The following is a 20,283-nucleotide window of genomic DNA, read 5'->3' as shown; positions in this document are numbered from 1 at the left end:
TCGGTTGGTCCCGTTGGCCGAGACCTCGAATCTGTTTCCCTGCCTTTGAGGCGCAGGTAAGCTACTATTATTAATATTATTGTTATAGGGAAAATATTTATCGGATTCGTTTGGAATTTGGGAGTCAAGAAGAAGATATTGATTTTTGGATTAATATTATTGTTATTATTAAATCTACTGCTATTAAAATTACTATTATTATGATTATTAAAACCGTTATTACTATAATTGTTCTGGGGATTCGGATTATTACTCCGATATTGCCTTTTTCGGCATTCATTATATAAATGCCCGTAATTCTTGCAGTGTGTGCAGACCTTGCTGGTGTCATCAAACGCGTTAGGCGCAGATGACGGATTGCTTGTTGGAGTGCAGGGCATGGCGGAGGAAACGTCGCGCTGAGGGTTTCCAGCGGGACTCTGAGCACCTCCGGGAGCAAACTCATCGCGCGGATGTCTGGTAACGCGACTCCTCTCTCTCAAGGCGCTTATGTATTATTATTACTTTTGCGCAGGCGTCAGCGAAATTAGCGTACCCCTTGGCCCTCAACTCGGTACGATAGTCACGAGGAAAATCTTCGTAAAAGGCTTCAAGCGCGTACGCTTCAATACTTGAAATCTCAGATTGCGTTAGCGTGCGGTCGAGATTTACTTGATCTCCTTCTATTATGGCAGTACGTAAGTCTTTTATTCGTCCGATATAGTCGAGTATGTGTTCATTCGGTTTTTTGAACACAATACTTAACTGTCCTCGATAATAATTTGAACTCTTACCCGGGCCGAATATCCGTTTCAAGGTATCCAAAAATTTATTAACAAGGTGCACTCTTCATCCTGTACCGCCAAATACGCGTGATGCGAAAGCTTATTTCTGAGCATTCGAACTAACAACGCTTCGTCGAGTTGTGGTATCGAGTCTTTTGCCCTCCTACAGGCACGCGCAAATTGCCAAACCGGGATGTTGTGACCATCGTACTTTGGCGCTAATTCTAATGTATCGCGCACGTATGATTTCGGGTAAGCGGAGTAGGCGTTCGCGAAGGTAGCGTCCGGTATTGGACTCGAAGTCGCTTCCATTCTAGTAGAAATTCCCGTGAGATTAAGAGGCGGTGGCCCTTCAACCGGAGTAGGCCCTACGTGAGTGGACGCCGAGAAATCCGGACCTTGAAGTCTTGCTAACACGTCTGCGACGGTTCGCATAGTATTTCCGAAAGTTTCCGCGCGCGCATTTAATTCTTGCTCTCTTGCCCTTGCTGATTTAATAGCCTGTTCATATTCTTTTTGCAAATCATCGAGCGACCGCGAACTCGCCTCCCCCCGAGAAGGAGAATCATTTCTTTGTTCATCCATTCCGGAGGATAAAACGCTAAACAGTCGGAGAGAAGCTACTCGTCGACAACAGGCTATTAATATACTATATATTATAATTATATTTATCATATAATAATTGATACTATACCGGCGTGGTATTATGGTATTATTATTGTAAAAAAAATGTTTTTTTTTCAATTTTGTATTTTATACGTTAACATTTAATAAGCATAGTCTAATCTGCGTTCTATGGTTTTTAGATTCGTTTTGCAAGATGTCTATAACAGCGATATAATACATAGAGGAGAGAAAGAGGAGGAAGAAGAAGAGAAGAGAGAGGAAAAAAAATGGCAACAATAAAGGTCAATACAAAATAAAGGTAATGTATTTACAATGATAATATTCCTATGACAAAGAATAAAAGAGAATATAAAATTAAGGAATCGTATATATGTGTATATAGTTGATAATAAAAATGAGAAATATAAGAAATATGAAAAGAATATATTTTATTTCAATCTAGGGTGATGACCTCAACCCTTTTCGTCTCGCTGCATCCAACGTGTTCCCCTCTCCCTTTCACCTATGACAGAAGAGAGAGCGAGAAAGTTAGCAGTCGCGGGGAAATAATTATCTTGGTAGGTAAGCGACGCGACTCAGTGGAAACAGTGATTGGTTCATCTAAGCTGTCGTAATCTTCATTGTTACGCAGAAGGTATCTACGAAGCAGGAGGTATAAGGTATTCGGGCAATATTCGTACTCTATTATAGGTCGCGTGAAGGCTAATATGCGTCTACATAAATAGCACGCGGGAAAAATTTCTCCGTTGTTAACTTGCAGGTAATGTTTCAAAATAAGTCTATACGATTTTCGCTCGGTCAATGGTATTTTATATATACAACGAAAGCACAATGTATTAATGTGATTTTTATACGCAACTTTTATCACGCAGGTGGTGCGGCTTATACGATAAAAATATAATAACATCGGCGAAAGTTCCCGGCGCGAACTAGAAGCTTTATTTAACGTCAAACACGTAAGTCTACACATAACTTAAATACGTGTTATATTTTATACTATTTAATTTTTCAAAAGTCTTGAGAGAGTTTTATTATCTGATTCTTTATGATGAAATTTATTATATAAGATGCCTCACCGTTTCTTTTTTCAGCGGCATCCCACCGCTGTCACCACTTGTTACGTCCGTCCTGGAGGCGACCGGACGCGGGCGCGAGTAAAGTATGAAGAGGGCAAGCTTCGGGATAGTACCTTGAGGTACCCCGCGGTTTTTAGAACGAACTTGACCGGCCCGATGACGAGGGCGAACTCCCGTATTCGGGGTCGGCCACGGGACCGCGGAGCGACTGAGGCGGCCAACGTGCGCGGCGTGTGGATCGCGGCCGCGAGATCCCTACGTCGGGTCCTCGTAACCCGGGGGCGACTCGCGGAGGCGGTTATAGAACCCCCGTGATTTCCCGGCACCGGGTGGTAAGGAGGCGATAACACCACGGTGAGTAGGTCCACGAATACCTGCGGGTCAAATTTTCCTGCCGTATGGTACTCTCCAACGAGTGCGCGGAGCGCTCGCTCTCTTCCCGCTCCCCTGCGCACAATGATATTTTCCCTGAAACATGATTAGATTTCAGCGTTCTTCCCTATTTCTGAGATCGGGCGCGAGATGCCCGAGAGCGGGGGTGGCGATGCACCGAAGGTCGACGCGGGGAGACAGATGCTGGGAATGAGCAGTGGTGGAGTCTCTACAGAAGCCCCTTGCTCCTCGCTCAAAGAAGACCGCTAGAGAGCCTATTTAGAGGCCTACACGGCGGCCGAGTTGACAGGATTTCCCCGTAGTACCTAGAGAGTGCTCCCTGGGGACGGAACTTGAGAGTGAAAGGAAGGGCTGCGGTCAGCCGCTGCCAAGGGTGAAAGGTACACGCCGCGACTTCGATGATGGCACTCGATTTTACTAATGCGCCCGCACTCCCGGCACTGATCCCGCACTCGATCACTCTTTTGCTGCCCTTATCCGAAAAGGAGACTCAAAGTATGAAAGAAAAGAGGAATGAAAAAAAAATTGAAGAGACGACTAGAATCTGATATATTCAGTGTATATTTTAATTATTCTTTTAATATAACAAAACGAACGACGGCGGAAATTTAATATAAGAAGGTAGCTTTAGTCGATTATAAATTAATAATTAAAATTTAATATTGAACAAAGTCAAATACTATTACGCATGAGTTTAACAAGAAATATTAATACAATATCACGAAGATTTACCGAGAAATCAAATCTAATACGAAGTGAAAATTCACGCGAAGAAGTGTCGTTCCTTCCAGGAACCGCAGTTTATATACAGATAAAGGAGTGACCCTCACGCGGACAAGGGGGATTGTCCTTTCCGGAAATTACATCATGAATTTCAGTTTCCATAATCTTGTTTGATTCTCGAAACTTCTATTTTCCTGAAGTGGTGTGATGCTGAGCGGCAAAGGAATTGATCTCTCAATGCGCAACTTGTTTACTAAAAGTATTCTAGATCTTTCTATTAAGTAATTTTTGTTAATTTTTAGTACTTAGAGGTCAAATTCAGGAGGTTGCACATTAATGGGTACAGTCCCCGTAGAGCGCGTTACCGCTCTGCATCCCTTGCGCTTATCCGCCTGCTCTATTGCGCTATAAGGAAGGCTAAACGACGCCTTCAGTTTTTATGCATAGTTTCGTATAGCGCGTAGCGACTCTTTGTCGTGCCTGCTATGCGGTTTCACATTGTTTGTTTATGGCGTTTATATGAATTGTAATTGGAATTTTTACATGCAACGTCTGCAGATAGTTGCCAGTACAATATATATGCGTTGGATTAATGCTATTTTTGTAAATCTACAAATTATGGAATCTGAATAATATATTCTTTATTTTAATTTTCGATTAATTCAGGAGGAATTAAGTTGGCTGCTGCCGCCGAATGGCTGGCTTCTATTCGTGATCAGAAGGATCATCAGATTCTTGAGAACCTTCTTGAGAATTTTCGATAAGAGTTTGCTGTTGTCGCGATCTTAAGTTATATCTAGGCGTTGAAATAGTAGGCGTATCGTTAGTTCGTTGAAATTGTATATGCGGAAGATTTTTACTTTTGTGCGCGTTTGCCGTATTACGTGCTATATTATCAAATGATTGTATTGATAAATTTGAATCGTTATTATTATTTCTTACAGATTCTTCTGGTATGGACGTAGAAGTAGGGGGAAGAAAAGGGAAAGGAGAATATCCTTCAGCCCGAAAATTTTTTGCAGTCATTGACCTTGTTACGGGTCGGCTTCTATTAAGCTGTTGATTAGCTTTTGTCGCCGGGGTATCTCATCATCAGAATCTGGATTGAAAGGAGGAGATGTGGTAAGACGGCGTTGTCTAGTGATTGGTAGTATTAATAAGTGAGTAATTTTAGAGTTAGAAGGAGGATTTCTAGAAAGAGCATCTACATTATTATTAGAATTTCCAGTCTTATAAACAATTTTATAGTTATATTCTTCTAATTTTAGAAGATCTCATGAGACGTGACGTTGAATCTTTAACGCGATGTAACCATATCAAAGGCTGGTGATCCGTTACTAATGTGAAGGTATGGCCATATAAATAAGGTCTAAAATAATTTACACAGTACACTGTAGCGAGTAATTCTTTTTCAATAGTCGCGTATTTTTTTCAGCTGCATTTAGTACTCTGGAAGCGTACGCGATTGGAAGATGTTGCCCGATTGTACCTTGGCTGAGGACGCCCGCGATTGCATAATTCGAAGCATCCGTTGTAAGTATAAAATCGTGTTCAAAATCTGGATATTGCAATATTGGTTTTTCGCAGAGTAAATTACGTAAAATGTCGAATGAATTTTGTGTTTCTTGCGTCCATTTAAAAGTTGCTCCTTTCTTTAACAGGTTTGACAAAGGACTGGCTAGTTTTGAAAAATTTGAAATAAAACGACGGTAATATCTGGCGAGGCCGAGAAACTGACGCACGTTTTTTTGATTTTTTGGTATTGGAAAATTCTTTATTGCTTCTAACTTTTGCGGATCAGGCCTAACTCTTAAGATTCAAATATCAAGCCTCTTGTAAGGGGAGCTTGTCCCTTGGAGCATTCAGGAGGAAATGGTTCGACCAGCGTGATATCTGAATTGGCGACGTCTGGTGAACAGAGAGAAGATTCTTCGTGAGTACTCAGAGTTAAAAACTCGACGTGATTAATAAATATAGAATTAGTAGAATTAGTAGTAGGAGAATTAGAAGAATTAGAATTAGCAATTTGTTTATAAGGAACGATTTGATTGTTAGCATGAGAGGTTAAATTAGTAGAATTATCATTATTATTTGGCGTATTATTAATTGAATTATTATTAGTAGCATTGTAAGGCGTTTGTATCTTAGTATTAATTATATTCGTTATACTTAGAAAAATTACAAGTGAACTTTCTTATTGCACTTTTGGCAAACTATATGTAATTTAATTTTTTGTTTGTTCAGGGATATTCTGCACCAAAGAAAATGATGATTCAGCCTATGACTGGTCATATATAAAAGCTAGTTAGTCTTCGAGAGCAATTTATAACATGGCCAACAGAAGACGAGGCAATTCAATCTATTGTAACATTTCAGCGGCAAAGAGGGATTCCAAATGTTATTGGAGCAATAGATAGAACCCACATTGTAATAGATACACCAAACGACAATCCTGAAACATATATTAATAGAAAGGGTACTCATTCCATTCAGTTACAGGTATACTATTTTCTTTTATTTCTTGTATATGTCCATATAAAAAAAATCATTAAAAATGGTTATAAAATGTAATCTATTAAAATTGCAGGTGATTTGTAAGCATAATTTACAATTTATTTATTATTTTGTCGGCTTTCCTGGATCTGTACATGACCAAAGGGTATTTCGACTTTCAAATATACAACGTTTTTTTTAATTACCCTTTAAAATTTCCCAATGACAGTCATGTAATAGGAGATGCAGCCTACAAAATTCAACAGCGCTTGTTAGTACCATTTAAACATAATGAATGATTGACGGAAAGGCAATAAAATTTTAATTATTGCTTATCTTCGACTCGAATGGCAGTAGAACGTTCAATTGGGCTGCTGAAAGGACGATTTAGAATATTGCTAGACAAACTTCATGTAAGACGAACTGAACTTATTCCTAATTATGTAATGGCGTATTGCGTATTGCACAATTTATGTATAATGAGAAATGATATAATTGATGATATTCCGATATTTGTTGAAAACAATGACATACAAAATGTAGGAAACGGAGATGATGATATCAATCGGGAATTACATGTTAAATCCTTATGAAAAAGCAAATATTACTGACACAGAAATATTACTGGTAATCACATAGCAATGTTACAGGATATCACAGAAAGTATTACAGATTATTACTTATTACATGAAATATTATAGGATATCATTGAGAATATTACTAATAACTATACACAGAACGTCAATAATAATTTCGAGCCATTGTCAAAAATATTATTATCCTAAATATTACTGGCAGTAATATATTTTGGCAGTGGTTTGAAATAATTATTGACATTCTGTGTAGTTATCAGTAATATTCTTAATGATATAAATCCTATAATATTTTCTATAATAAGTAATAAGTAATAATTCTGTAATACTTTCTGTGATATCCTGTAATATTGCTATGTAATTACTAGTAATATTTCCGTGTCAGTAATATTTGCTTTTTCATACGGAAAAAAGAACGAATATGCTCTCGATATTCAGCTACCGCTCATTTGATTAGCATAAATGTTCATTATTAATTGTATGTATATCGTTGTACTTATAGAAATTAGAAATGAAACTGTTTTATAAAATGTGAACGTAAAATAATATGTATATAATCAAGCAATAATCGTAATATATTTGTATATTATACAAAAACTGTAGTAAAGAAATAAAAGGAATAAACTGCAAACTTATAGAATTTTTTTGTATATATTATATTTTATCCATACAAAATACATATTTGGAATTATTATTTGGCACCTCATAATCACAGTAATTTTATTCTCAACCACTTGAATGTTATAATTTTACTTCTGTCATACTTAAATGTTAGTAATGTTATAATTTTGTAAACCTTTACATAAATGCGCAAATCTAAACTTAAGAAACATTGATCGTGTCGATGTATATTAAAAACAAAATTAAGATATGTGGCAATAAACAAAACTCTACTACCTCCTATTACTTAATACTTTGTAGGTTTTACTAACAGTATGAGTATCACATTTTCTAAATATTGAAAATAATTATTAACGTTATCAACCTTAGTTCAGTAAAGTTTAATTAATATATTAAAATTAAAATAAAATATACAAACAAAGTGTTTTATCTAGCAAAATCATTTTCATAGAAATGTATTAAAAAATTGCCACTGAAAGTTTCAGAAACTTTCAAATTTTTTCAACTTATCAACGTTATTGACTTATTATTATACTTATGATTTATTATAGTATTACACATATTAGAATAAAAAATAAAATATAATATAATTATTTGAACGAAAACAAAGAAAATAAAAATGTGCAAAGCCAGACAAATAACACTTATTTCAATATTTCTTTTCTTGTGAAATCAATTTTTTCAAAAATTTGTTCGTTTTTCTGCGCATAATCGCGCATAGAATTGATTATTTCTTATAGATCCAACCAATCATATTCGATCGCTCGGCAAGCGTACCTAGTCGCTTTGCCATCTTGAACTCGCCCATTAACAAGTTCCGAATAACCACTCGACAGAGGCGGACGCGTTTCGGATCGGGCAACGCCATTTTCACGGCATTGCATCATTCCTTTACGTTTGCATTAAGTGAATCTGGCTGTATTGCCTCCACATATTTTAGGGGAGGCAGGAGCCATTGGGCGAGTTCAAGACGGCAAAGCGGCTAGGTACGCTTGCCGAGCGATTAAACGTAATTGATTATTTCTTATAGATCCAACCAATCATATTCGATCGCTTGGTAAGCGTACCTAGCCGCTTTGCCATCTTGAACTCGCCCATTAACAAGTTCCGATCAACCTAGACGGACGCGTTTCGGATCGGGTGCTTCTAATTTAATATTTTTAAAAGTGTTGCCGACTTTGACTTACAATTACTTTTTGTAATTATTTACACAGGACCATGGTGCGTGTCCGCGAATTGTGCTCATTTCGTTCGTTCGCGGATAATTTCGGCGTGACGACGTCGTAGATTCAGACGCCGGTGTCCGTTCGGGCAACGCCATTTTAGCGGCATTAAGTGAATCTGGCTGATGTATTGCCTCCACATATTTTAGGGGAGGCAGGAGCCATTGGGCGAGTTCAAGACGGCAAAGCGACTAGGTACGCTTGCCAAGCGATTAAACGTACACGGAAAGAATTATATCTTAAAATTTACCCTGAAAATATGGTAATTGTGGGAAAACATTATATTTCGAAGAATTTTTATGTAAATCTCTCATATTCATTAATAAAACAATAAAATATAAAATAAGTATGATTAATTTTACTGAAATGCATGGTAAAAATCTTTAAATTTATTGTATTGTACCATAATTACTATATTTTCAGGGTAAATTTTAAGAAATCCTTTTCTTCGTGTAATTGATTATTTCTTATAGATCCAACCAATTATATTCGATTGCTCGGCAAGCGTACCTAGTCGCTTTGCCATCTTGAACTCGTCCATTAACAAGCTCCGAATAACCACTCGACCGAGGTGGACGCGTTTCGGTTCGGGTGCTTTTAATTTAATATTTTTAAAAGTGTTGCCGACTTTCTTTTGGATCTTTCTTCTGATAACAGCGAACACTCACCGCTTCGCAATAGTTGAGTCTGCTGAACGCGACCATTATAAATGCTGGTAAGTCTGTTTTTATTTTAAAACCATCACAAGTAATGTCTTAAGATGCAGCTTCGTGATTGATTTATGATATCTGAACCTGTATCAACGCATCCCTCGCCCTGTGAGTAAAATGAACGGCATGGTTCACGAAACGTTGGTATTAATAATGAAGAAAGACACGGCGATAACCCGTAAACCTTCTGATATAATTATGCTTATTTCCCTTAAACAGTCAGTAAATTATAAAAAGTGATAAAAATCACTTGTAATTGAAAATAAACTACACATGTCATATCAACTACAGTGATATAGTTTTAATGCTCCAGAATATTTAGCCGTATTAAATCATAATGTTAGAAGCAGGAAATAATACATTAATTTTATTACATGCTATTTGTCAATACAGATAATTTGAATAAAATGAAATGATGAGATTGCTTTAAAACAATTGTAAATTAGATGAAGCTATCTTTATCTCTCCCCTCCGTGGTCAGTGAATTATTATCATAAGAAGTAATAAAAATCTCCTGAAGTGCTTTTACTCATTGTGCACATGCGTAGTTTATTTTCAATTACAAGTGATTTTTATCACTTTTTATAATTTACTGACTGTTTAAGGGAAATGAGCATAATTATATCAGAAGGTTTACGGGTTATCGCCGTGTCTTTCTTCATTATTAATGCCAACGTTTCATGAACCATGCCGTTCACTTTTACTCACAGGGCGAGGAGGGATGCGTTGATACTCAGCGCTGAGAGTAAATGTCGCTTGAGCGTCGTGCGGCATTTGGATCGCGCGCGATGAGGTAAGGGGGACAGCGGAAGACAGAGGCGATTCGAAAATCGGCCGATAATTACATAAGTTTTTGAACATGGCCGGAGACACTACCGCGTCTCCTGTTGTTACATACATTTTATGTACTTTGAACTGGTACCTTTATAATTAATAGTAAATCAGTTACTTTCCGTGGTAATACATTATTATTAGATAAAAAGGTTTAAATTTTTTAGTTTCCCAAATATTAGAATATTTTTAAGACCGTACAATTGATAAACAATAATAAACTAGAAGAAGAAAGCCATTTACGGTCGAAGCTGGATCACAGTGCTTATTATAATTGTGTGTGAATTTCATATACTGCGTATGTAATACCCCCATATAAATCGCGACGCTGACAGTCTTCAGCCTTGACGTATACATACTTACTACCGCAGTAGTATCACGAATTCATTTGATTAACAATTTTTGATGTTTGAGTAAGTATGTATGCGTCAAGGCTGAAGACTGTCAGCGTCGCGATTTATTCCATAATTATGTACATTTCAACGTAAAGTGTTTCATCTGAAGAGGACCAGATTTGGTGGTCGAAACTAGTAATGTAATTAACATCTGTTTTTTAATCGTTACATTTATGTAAATTTTATAAGTTCATTTTAGAATATATGTATTAATTGTTTGTTAATTTACTTTTCGTTTGACTCTTACAATGCCATTTCCATGTTTATAATGTTTTTAAAGAAAGAGTCCTTTATTTGTTTTATTTTTATAAATTGTGTAATAATACATATTAATATGATATTATTATAATTATAATATTGCGTAATATTAGTTTTCGTCTGAAGAGAAGTTTCTTCTGATAAAATATTTTTTTTATTTATAAAATTTTTTTTAATTTTTTATATGATCGACAGAGGGCGCATGGTGCATGGCGCATGATACCATATTTAAAAAATTAAAAAAATTAAATTTCACATTAGCGCGAATAATGTTTTTTTTCGTTTATGTGTCTCTCTCAGCATAAATTATATCCCATAGAGACATATTCATGCTTTTTTAATCTTGGAAAAGAATTTTTGAATCTAAAAGAGGAAAAAAGTATAATTGTTAAACAAAAATCATATGGTTTAGTCAGTAATATAGATGGCACAACCTACAAAAAATGGAATATTTCCCGAAGTGGTAAAAGTGGCAAAGTTTTCTTATTTGTTATTAAAGTTTGATTTTTCCCTTTTAAAAAAAAATCTACTGGGAAGTGCTGGGAAGCAAACTGAAAGTCTAAAAATATTAACAAATTCTATTTTATTTTTTTTAATGTTACTTACGGTCCGAACATAAAAAATTTATATCATATTTATTTTATTACTTACCCTTCAAGATACTAGCCTGATTAATATCATTTTCCAATCCCATCAAATAACACAAACAAATTGCCTTAAAAATGTAATTTAAAAAATTTTAACAAATTTCAATTTTAAATTATACGTGGCCAAAGGTAAAATAAATAATTTTGTATAAACTATAATGGAAATATATATTCAGCTTTCGACTTATAATAAAATAACACCGATTTTCGAATTTTTAATTTTTTAGTTTTTGCCATGTTTTCGTTATTTCAAACCACTATGTGTCATTGGCTTCCTTCTTCTTGTTGTTGTTTATCATTTACGGTCTTAAAAAGATTTTAATATTTGTTATATATATATATATTTTTTTATTTATCTTGTACCGCCCGACTCTGGTCGAGCACGGTGTGTAGTCCAGTCATTATGTACGAAAAAACCGATGAAGAAATGAATAATTGGAACAGCAATTTTTCTTTTCGAGGGTGTTGGGGGGGTCAAGAAAAGCTTAACTCTAAGTTTTAGACCTCTATCTCCGCTTACTTCTTTTGCTGTGGTCCAAAACGTGAAAAAATGGTTTTTATTCGATAACTCGGCTCCTAATGAATCTAGAAAGTCCACTGAGGGCTCATTTTAAAGATTTTTTTACGCTTTACAACTTTTTCTTACAAAATTTTCGCGTACGATCGATAGTTTTCGATATATCGAACGATAAATGAAAAAAAACAAGTACTTTATGTAGTTTTTTGCTTTTTACTTGCAATTTTTGGCCAAAAATGGAAAAGTGATGTAATACAAAGTTGTAGACAATTAAATAACAAACAATTTCCTTTTTTATTCGTTTCGTTTCGATAAAAATTGCGCCTTGTAGAGCGCCGCAAAGTAGAGAGTCGGCGCCAGCGCGTTAGCGGCGAGTTGGTCATAACGATACGCGGCGCAGAAGCATTTTCGCGGATCTAAAACTTAGAGTTAAGCTTTTCTTGACCCCCCCCAACACCCTCAAAAAGAAAAATTGCTGTTCCAATTATTCATTATTTAAATGTACGTAATGACTGGACTAGTGTCGTAGCTATAGCTATCGGCAACTACTTCCACCACGTGCTATCAAGTAGTAGTGCAAGTCGGAATCCGCGGCCGAGTAGCAGAATCGCGCGCGGACGTGTATTTCAGAAGCATTACATAATAATATAAGAAATATGCTGTAACCGGAATTATCTTTCAGAAAATTATTATTGAAATATTTTCCTTAAGGAAAAGTTGCTCAGAATCATGATCTTGACAACATATGTCAAGCTCAAGGTCATCGGAGGTGGGTGCCCTATAGTGCATAATTACCGAAACTTTTTTGAACATTGTGAAAGTGTCTGCTACAGTATTACTGAATATCTAAAAAATATAAACATTATGCGCTCTTTGAAATATATTAATTTTATTTCAGAGAAAGTCAGATATTATGAAACTGTTGATTAAAAATTAGAAATTAAATTTATTTACTTATGTAGCAAGAGATAAACACGCATTTTCTGAGTGTGTGACTGCTGTATATGGTTAATTGTTATTTTATAAGCAGATCTAAAGACTACTATGGTTCATACAACTTTTTGTAGTATTTCCAACTTACAATGCTTCCTTTTATCTGTAAAGAACGTATTCCTACAATTGTGCGCAGTCCCTTTTTTTTTTGTTTGTTTTTTGTAAGGCAGGGGAAATGCATTTACGCATACCCGACCAGTTATGGAAACCCAGCCGGGTTATGTGGGGCTCACCCGTCCTAATTAGGACGGGAATACCCACTAAAACCCATGCCAGTGTCTTTCCCTCTTGCCCAACGGAGGCGCCTTGGGAACCGCGTGCAGCATAACCTCCAGCGCGCCCGCAGGCCTGAGGGCGCCAGACGCCCTCACCACTTCAAGTCCCTAGGGACTTCATCCTCCGACGAATGAGGGGAGATACCAACCCCTCGCCCAACCACCCAATGGGGGAGTATCACGCGGAACCGGAGTTCCCGCCCCGGTCTCGCACTCTCCCTCCTCCCACCGAGGGATGCGCCGCCGCCGGGAGCGACTATTGTCGCCCCCTTTGACTATATAATATGAACTGCTAGCAGCAACTTCAGACTGGTAGCTAACCCATGCAATAGAAAGAGAACAACATCTCCGATGTTAAGCCCCGCCCCATCGACCAAAAGCGCAGCAAATTCAAATGTACTTTAAGTTGTATCTATTATAAGATACTTATATTTTAAGTTTAACACGTAGGAATTAGTTTAGTTTTTACTAAATTTGTAATGTATACTGTGTATTATACGTTATTATTGTGTAAACAATGAATATTAATCTAAAAATTCTTAATTTAATGTTTATATAAAACATATGTAAATGAATATTAAAATTTAAAAATAAACATAAAAGAAAAAATATAAAAACAAGATTATTTAATCTTATTTTAAATAAATAAGAGGTAAAATGTGAAATATACAAAGATTAATAGTAATAAAAATATAGGTTATATTATATAAATTTTTAAAAAATGTTGTGAATGAAATAGAATTTTAATATATAATAATATAAATAGTATATTACACAATACAAACTAATAACACTGTATAGTTTGCAAATTTTGAATAATTTTTAATGCAAAAGGAAACAACATTTTTAAGTACTTTGAAGTGCTAAATTTGGATCTGTCGAAAGAAGAATTGAATCGAAATTTTAAAATAGCATGTTAGCGTAACACTATTGAAATAGAATTTATGAAAAAATTATCATGAAAGCAGTATTGAAATATTGCACATCTGTCATGTTTAATTTTTTAATTCATCTGATTCTTTTCAAATGATTAGAGTACAACAAATGATAAGCAAGGCGAATCACTGGGATTCAATGATAATTGAGAAACGTTATCAGAGAGACGCAACATGTAAAGCACAATACATTTATGTTTCATGGATTTCCTTTTATATTTGCTTGAAGTGCAGCCTTTGACGAAGCAATATGCAACCATTTCGACAAGTTTTACACAATAAAATATTACCGAATTTGCACGTGTGCATCAAAGGTGTGCATATGCATTACACAAATTACGTTTAGAAGCCTTGGGACCCTGAGCACGTCAATTGTGAATTGTGAAATTAGTTCACGCATTCCTCCATTGGTCGATGGGGGCGCGACACATCTCGACATCCAGTCTGAAGTTGTTGCTAGCAGTCCGTATTATATAGTCAAAGGTCGGCGTCGCCCCCAGGCTCAGGATCACCGACCCCTAAGTCTCGTGAGGACACTCAAGCGGGAAGGACGTGTTTCGCCCCGTCTCGAGATATATTGCGCCTCGACCAATATTTTTGAAAAGTGTTGCCGACTTCGACTGTGCATTGCATTTCTGATATCGAGAGTCTCACTCTCTGGGCGCGTGGCCGTGCGGTGCGAAGAACATTGTACGGGTGCCGTAGCCACAGGCATCCAGTGTCTGGGGGGACGCGCCATATTTGACCGTTATTGCATCATCTTTGCATATCTGCCCGGTTTTGAGGCTACCGGTGCCTTGTATACCGAAATTAGTTTTTGTTTGCATTTTCCGAGGACCTCAGTGGCTCAGTACCAGCCCGTTAGGGCTGCAGGGCCAATAAAAGAAGAAGAAGAAGTCACCGACCCTTAACGGCAGCGTGCACTCCGGCCCTTTGTGCGCAGCCCTAAGGTAATCATATTTTTGTGTACATTAATACTATTATATATTTTTCAATACACACCCATAAGTCCTGATCTAACAATATTTCTAATACATTTGATGAGGTGCGGAACATCAGAAAATAAACGTAAACCTTTCGATTATCATTTACAGGATTCTTAAAATAATGAAAGAATTTTTTTCGTTTTCATTATTATTCTAGCTTTCAATATTATGTTTAGCAATAAAATGTGAATCATTCAGACAGTTTCATTGCATCGCAAATCTTCTGTACTATTATGATCATTCAATGAAACGTTGGTTGCATTTTGATCACTCGCAAAAATGTGTTTCATACTTGTATTTGATTTTAAAACATTAAGTTTATCACTAATTCCAAATTCAGTTCACATTCTTCTGTTATTACTTTCTCCATCGCACGTTAAATCATCAACAAATCCACCCGCATTTTCAATTTTGATGATTGCGCATAGAGCTAATGTGGCAAGGAGTAGCATTTTTGCTAGCAAACATAGCTACAGGCTGATAACAATCTACTTGTAACGAGTTGAACATAAAAACAAGAGCGTGATCTGCTAAATCGTTTAGAGTACTATCATTTTTTGTATTTGAAAGACCTTCAAACGTTAAAGTTATACTATTAACAGTGTAATACTTTGTCTGATTGACATTTCATCAAATAAAAGAATTCCATGACGAGCAGCTTCTGGTAAATTTTGTAACTTTTTTTTAAAAGCTTCGAAAAATTCTTTATCAAATCCACAATCAAAGTTCACATTACTCAAGTATCTATGCATTGTACTCCAGGAGGGCAATGATAAAATTTGATTACCTAATAACATACCCAGCCAGCACATACTTATTCGTGGAATATTTTCCGATTCTCCACTAGGAAGATTTGAATATTCCTAGAAACTCCTTTTAAGAAGATAGATATTCTAAGAATATTCTTATGTTTTCAAAAGTACACTATCGTAAATATTCTAATAGCATTCCTCAAGATTGTTTTCATAGCATATACTTAGAATATTCTATGCATAATTTTTATTATTACAAGGAATATTCTATGGTTTCTTTTACGGAAATTTAATACGAGAATGTAGGTTAGGATTGTAGGTTAAGATTTATTTTATTTATTGTAATATAAATTATATTTTTAAACACAAAAAATAATTTATTATTTCTGAAAAGTTTAATGTGTTAACTCGTATATGGTATAGCTTTTGCATCCTACAAGGCTGTTTTTAAATTTAATAGAAAAAAAGATTTAAAGAAATACTAATTAAGGTAATAACACAACATGTATATTTCTTATTATATTGATTAATACATGACATTTTTAACGTTCAATAAAATAAAAAAGTTTCTAAATAATCATTTCAACATGTTTTATATGTTGACTAGTAAACATAATGCACACGCATATACATATAATAGCTTACAACAGGTATGTGTTTATAATATTTTTTATACTACTAAAAATAATAATTATATAATTATTAAAATAAGAAATTTAAAAAATTACACGTCCTTTAATACAGTGAATAAAACAAAACAGTTTTCTAAATATAATAATTTCAGCATATCACAGTATAAGCTCTAGTGGAAATAAATCGCTACAATCTACATATGTATTAATTGACCGACTTTCAATGTAATTTCATTATTTTAATTCTGCATAAATCTGTAAAATAATATTTAATATTTTTATAATGATTTTTTTCCATCAAAGTAGTAAATCTAATGCACATTACTATATATGTATATGACAACTTGTAATAGGTAGTAAGTATAATAGATTAACCATAGAGGTGAGAGAGATCACTTATTAATATTATCTTTTTTTTTTAACCTTTCAGATGCTTTACTAAGCCATATGGCGATAACAGACTCCATCTCCTTTATAGACGTTGCCTTTTTATCATACATTTTAATAGCATCTGAAACCAGTAAAAAAAGATAAGCATAAAATATCTACTTATATTTCAAATATTATATATATCGTGTATCGAGTTTCGGCTTGCTAGTCGCCTTTCGGAGGGCCTCTTCTCCGAAGTGTTCCATGAAGATGTTCGCTACTACAGGAAAAATAGGGGAACCCGTGGCCGCTCCGGATGTCTGTTCATAGAATTGGTCATTATAGGAGAAATAAGTGGTAGTTAGACAGTACTCTATTAAAGGGATGATTTTATTTGGGGCTATATGAAAGGTTTTTATAATATCTACAGTGTCTTTTATTGGGACATTTGTGAAGAGTGACTCTTAGTACGTCGAAGCTTACCAATATATCTTCAGGGTGTAGACGGATTTTTTGGATTTTCCGTATGAAGTCCATCGAGTTGGTAACATGTAACTTCGTCCTTCCTATCAGGAGTTGTAATTCGCGGGCTAGGAATCGTGAGATGTCGTATGTCGGGGATCTTATGGAACTGACAATCGGTCTGAGAGGGACGTTCGGTTTGTGTATTTTAGGCAGGCCGTACAATCTTGGTGGTAGTTCAAAAGTTTACAACCGGTTATTTGACCGGGTCATGGTACGTTTAGTGTTAAATTATTATTTATATAATAAACAATAATAATAAACGCGCGCGCGCGCACACACACACACACACACGGGCGGGTGCAAGGAGGTGGCCTTTGGCCACCCCCCCGCACCCACACCGTCACAGATAAAATATCTACTTATATTTCAAATATTATATATATCGTGTATCGAGTTTCGGCTTGCTAGTCGCTTTTCGGAGGGCCTCTTCTCCGAAGTGTTCCATGAAGATGTTCGCTACTACGGGAAAAATAGGGGAACCCGTGGCCGCTCCGGATGTCTGTTCATAGAATTGGTCATTATAGGAGAAATAAGTGGTAGTTAGACAGTACTCTATTAAAGGGATGATTTTATTTGGGGCTATATGAAAGGTTTTTATAATATCTACAGTGTCTTTTATTGGGACATTTGTGAAGAGTGACTCTTAGTACGTCGAAGCTTACCAATATATCTTCAGGGTGTAGACGGATTTTTTGGATTTTCCGTATGAAGTCCATCGAGTTGGTAACATGTAACTTCGTCCTTCCTATCAGGAGTTGTAATTCGCGGGCTAGGAATCGTGAGATGTCGTATGTCGGGGATCTTATGGAACTGACAATCGGTCTGAGAGGGACGTTCGGTTTGTGTATTTTAGGCAGGCCGTACAATCTTGGTGGTAGTTCAAAAGTTTACAACCGGTTATTTGACCGGGTCATGGTACGTTTAGTGTTAAATTATTATTTATATAATAAACAATAATAATAAACGCGCGCGCGCGCACACACACACACACACACGGGCGGGTGCAAGGAGGTGGCCTTTGGCCACCCCCCCGCACCCACACCGTCACAGAGGTGTGCCCCGACAGTACTATCATAGCAACAGTACAATCGTAGAAGTCGTGTGCCCCTGTGCAGGGGGGGGAGGTGAAGGTTACTTCGCGTGGAAAGTTTAACGTTTCTGAACAGGGAAAGGTGTAGAATAGTACTTGATATCATACGTATATAGCAGAAATGAAACGTATATTTTAAAACTATGATTGTTAATAACTTTTTAACGAAGGACGAGCGACGGCTAAAACCTGTTGGAGGTTACTCAGGGTTATGACCTTGACAGCATATGTCAAGGTCAAGGTCATCGGAGGGTGGTCCCCTTTTGTAAAGGTTTACCTTTTTAATTATGATATCACCATTTAGAAGCACGCATAATATATTGGATCCGTAAACATTAGTCGACAGCTTTCGATCGCGATGGAACAGGATGACACATTCCCGACGACTGGAATTTCTGAAAAATAAAAACGAAGTTTTTATTTTGTGAAATATATAATATATATAAAATTGATAGGATGTCGTATGTCAGGGATCTTATGGAACTGACAATCGGTCTGAGAGGGACGTTCGGTTTGTGTATTTTAGGCAGGCCGTACAATCTTGGTGGTATGGAATTGGCAGGTTTCAATGTTGCTTTGGTTGTACTGGGTAGACCTTGTTGGTTATTGAGAAAGTTTAAGAACTTGTCGAATTCATCTTTTCCGTGTCTTCAGATTACAAATGTGTCGTCTACGTATCGGAACCAAATTTCTGGCTTGCTAGTCGCCTTTCGGAGGGCCTCTTCTCCGAAGTGTTCCATGAAGATGTTCGCTACTACGGGAAAAATAGGGGAACCCGTGGCCGCTCCGGATGTCTGTTCATAGAATTGGTCATTATAGGAGAAATAAGTGGTAGTTAGACAGTACTCTATTAAAGGGATGATTTTATTTGGGGCTATATGAAAGGTTTTTATAATATCTACAGTGTCTTTTATTGGGACATTTGTGAAGAGTGACTCTTAGTACGTCGAAGCTTACCAATATATCTTCAGGGTGTAGACGGATTTTTTGGATTTTCCGTATGAAGTCCATCGAGTTGGTAACATGTAACTTCGTCCTTCCTATCAGGAGTTGTAATTCGCGGGCTAGGAATCGTGAGATGTCGTATGTCGGGGATCTTATGGAACTGACAATCGGTCTGAGAGGGACGTTCGGTTTGTGTATTTTAGGCAGGCCGTACAATCTTGGTGGTAGTTCAAAAGTTTACAACCGGTTATTTGACCGGGTCATGGTACGTTTAGTGTTAAATTATTATTTATATAATAAACAATAATAATAAATGCGCGCGCGCGCGCACACACGCGCACGCGCACACACACACAATTTTTATTTTTTTGTTACTTACATTTTCCGTCGATTTCCATTACTGGGAGTGATGACAATAAGACTGGCAGTGTTATTGACAGTTGTTATTTCGTCAGTGCTGAAACAGAAAAAAGAAAGGGATGATTTTATTTGGGGCTTTATGAGAGGTTTTTATAATATCTAGAGTGTCTTTTATTGGGACATTTGTGAAGAGTGACTCTTAGTACGTCGAAGCTTACCAATATATCTTCAGGGTGTAGACGGATTTTTTGGATTTTCCGTATGAAGTCCATCGAGTTGGTAACATGTAACTTCGTCCTTCCTATCAGGGGTTGTAATTCGCGGGCTAGGAATCGTGAGATGTCGTATGTCGGGGATCTTTTATGGAACTGACAATCGGTCTGAGAGGGACGTTCGGTTTGTGTATTTTAGGCAAGCCGTACAATCTTGGTGGTTGGGAATTTTTATTTTTTTGTTACTCACATTTTCCGTCGATTTCCATTACTAGGAGTGATGTCAATAAGACTGGCAGTGTTATTGGCAGTGACAGTTGTTATTTCGTCAGTGCTGA

General features: G+C 36.4%; 1 protein-coding gene and 2 long non-coding RNA genes across 3 annotated transcripts; 2 read left to right on the top strand and 1 right to left on the bottom strand.

The window, feature by feature from the left end:
* The first annotated feature begins 1,577 nt into the window (after positions 1-1,577).
* Positions 1,578-2,608, top strand: LOC108781670 (uncharacterized). The gene is made up of 3 exons (XR_001940958.1): positions 1,578-1,689; positions 1,834-2,347; positions 2,483-2,608. It is a non-coding gene; the product is annotated as an uncharacterized LOC108781670 (long non-coding RNA).
* Positions 2,609-4,612: 2,004 nt separating this feature from the next.
* On the top strand, positions 4,613-6,060 carry LOC108781669 (uncharacterized). Its single transcript, XR_001940957.1, has 5 exons — positions 4,613-4,705; positions 4,852-4,931; positions 5,019-5,116; positions 5,245-5,516; positions 5,828-6,060. It is a non-coding gene; the product is annotated as an uncharacterized LOC108781669 (long non-coding RNA).
* A 13,041-nt stretch (positions 6,061-19,101) lies between these two features.
* On the bottom strand, positions 19,102-20,022 carry LOC108781673 (uncharacterized). The gene is made up of 3 exons (XM_018549724.1): positions 19,952-20,022; positions 19,753-19,830; positions 19,102-19,545 (listed from the first exon to the last, which is right to left on the bottom strand). The coding sequence occupies exons 1-3, from the start codon at positions 20,017-20,019 to the stop codon at positions 19,293-19,295; spliced, it is 399 nt and encodes a 132-aa protein (XP_018405226.1). The 5' UTR covers positions 20,020-20,022; the 3' UTR covers positions 19,102-19,292.
* Between the last annotated feature and the right edge of the window lie 261 nt (positions 20,023-20,283).

The sequence above is a fragment of the Cyphomyrmex costatus genome, unplaced genomic scaffold (genome assembly GCF_001594065.2).
Source record: "Cyphomyrmex costatus isolate MS0001 unplaced genomic scaffold, Ccosl1.0 scaffold868, whole genome shotgun sequence".
NCBI classification, from domain to species: domain Eukaryota; kingdom Metazoa; phylum Arthropoda; class Insecta; order Hymenoptera; family Formicidae; genus Cyphomyrmex; species Cyphomyrmex costatus.
The sequence above is the reverse complement of the archived record's forward strand: the minus strand, read 5'-3'. Positions and strand labels throughout refer to the sequence as shown.

Excerpts from the sequence above, each read along its gene's own strand:
- LOC108781673 (XM_018549724.1), bottom strand. The coding sequence starts at position 20,019 with ATGTTACCAACTCGATGGACTTCATACGGAAAATCCAAAAAATCCGTC. Across the intron at positions 19,831-19,951 it reads TACACCCTGAAGATATATTG|CACTGACGAAATAACAACTG; the intron begins GTAAGCTTCGAC and ends TTTCTGTTTCAG. Across the intron at positions 19,546-19,752 it reads AATGGAAATCGACGGAAAAT|ACCGATTGTCAGTTCCATAA; the intron begins GTAAGTAACAAA and ends CGTCCCTCTCAG.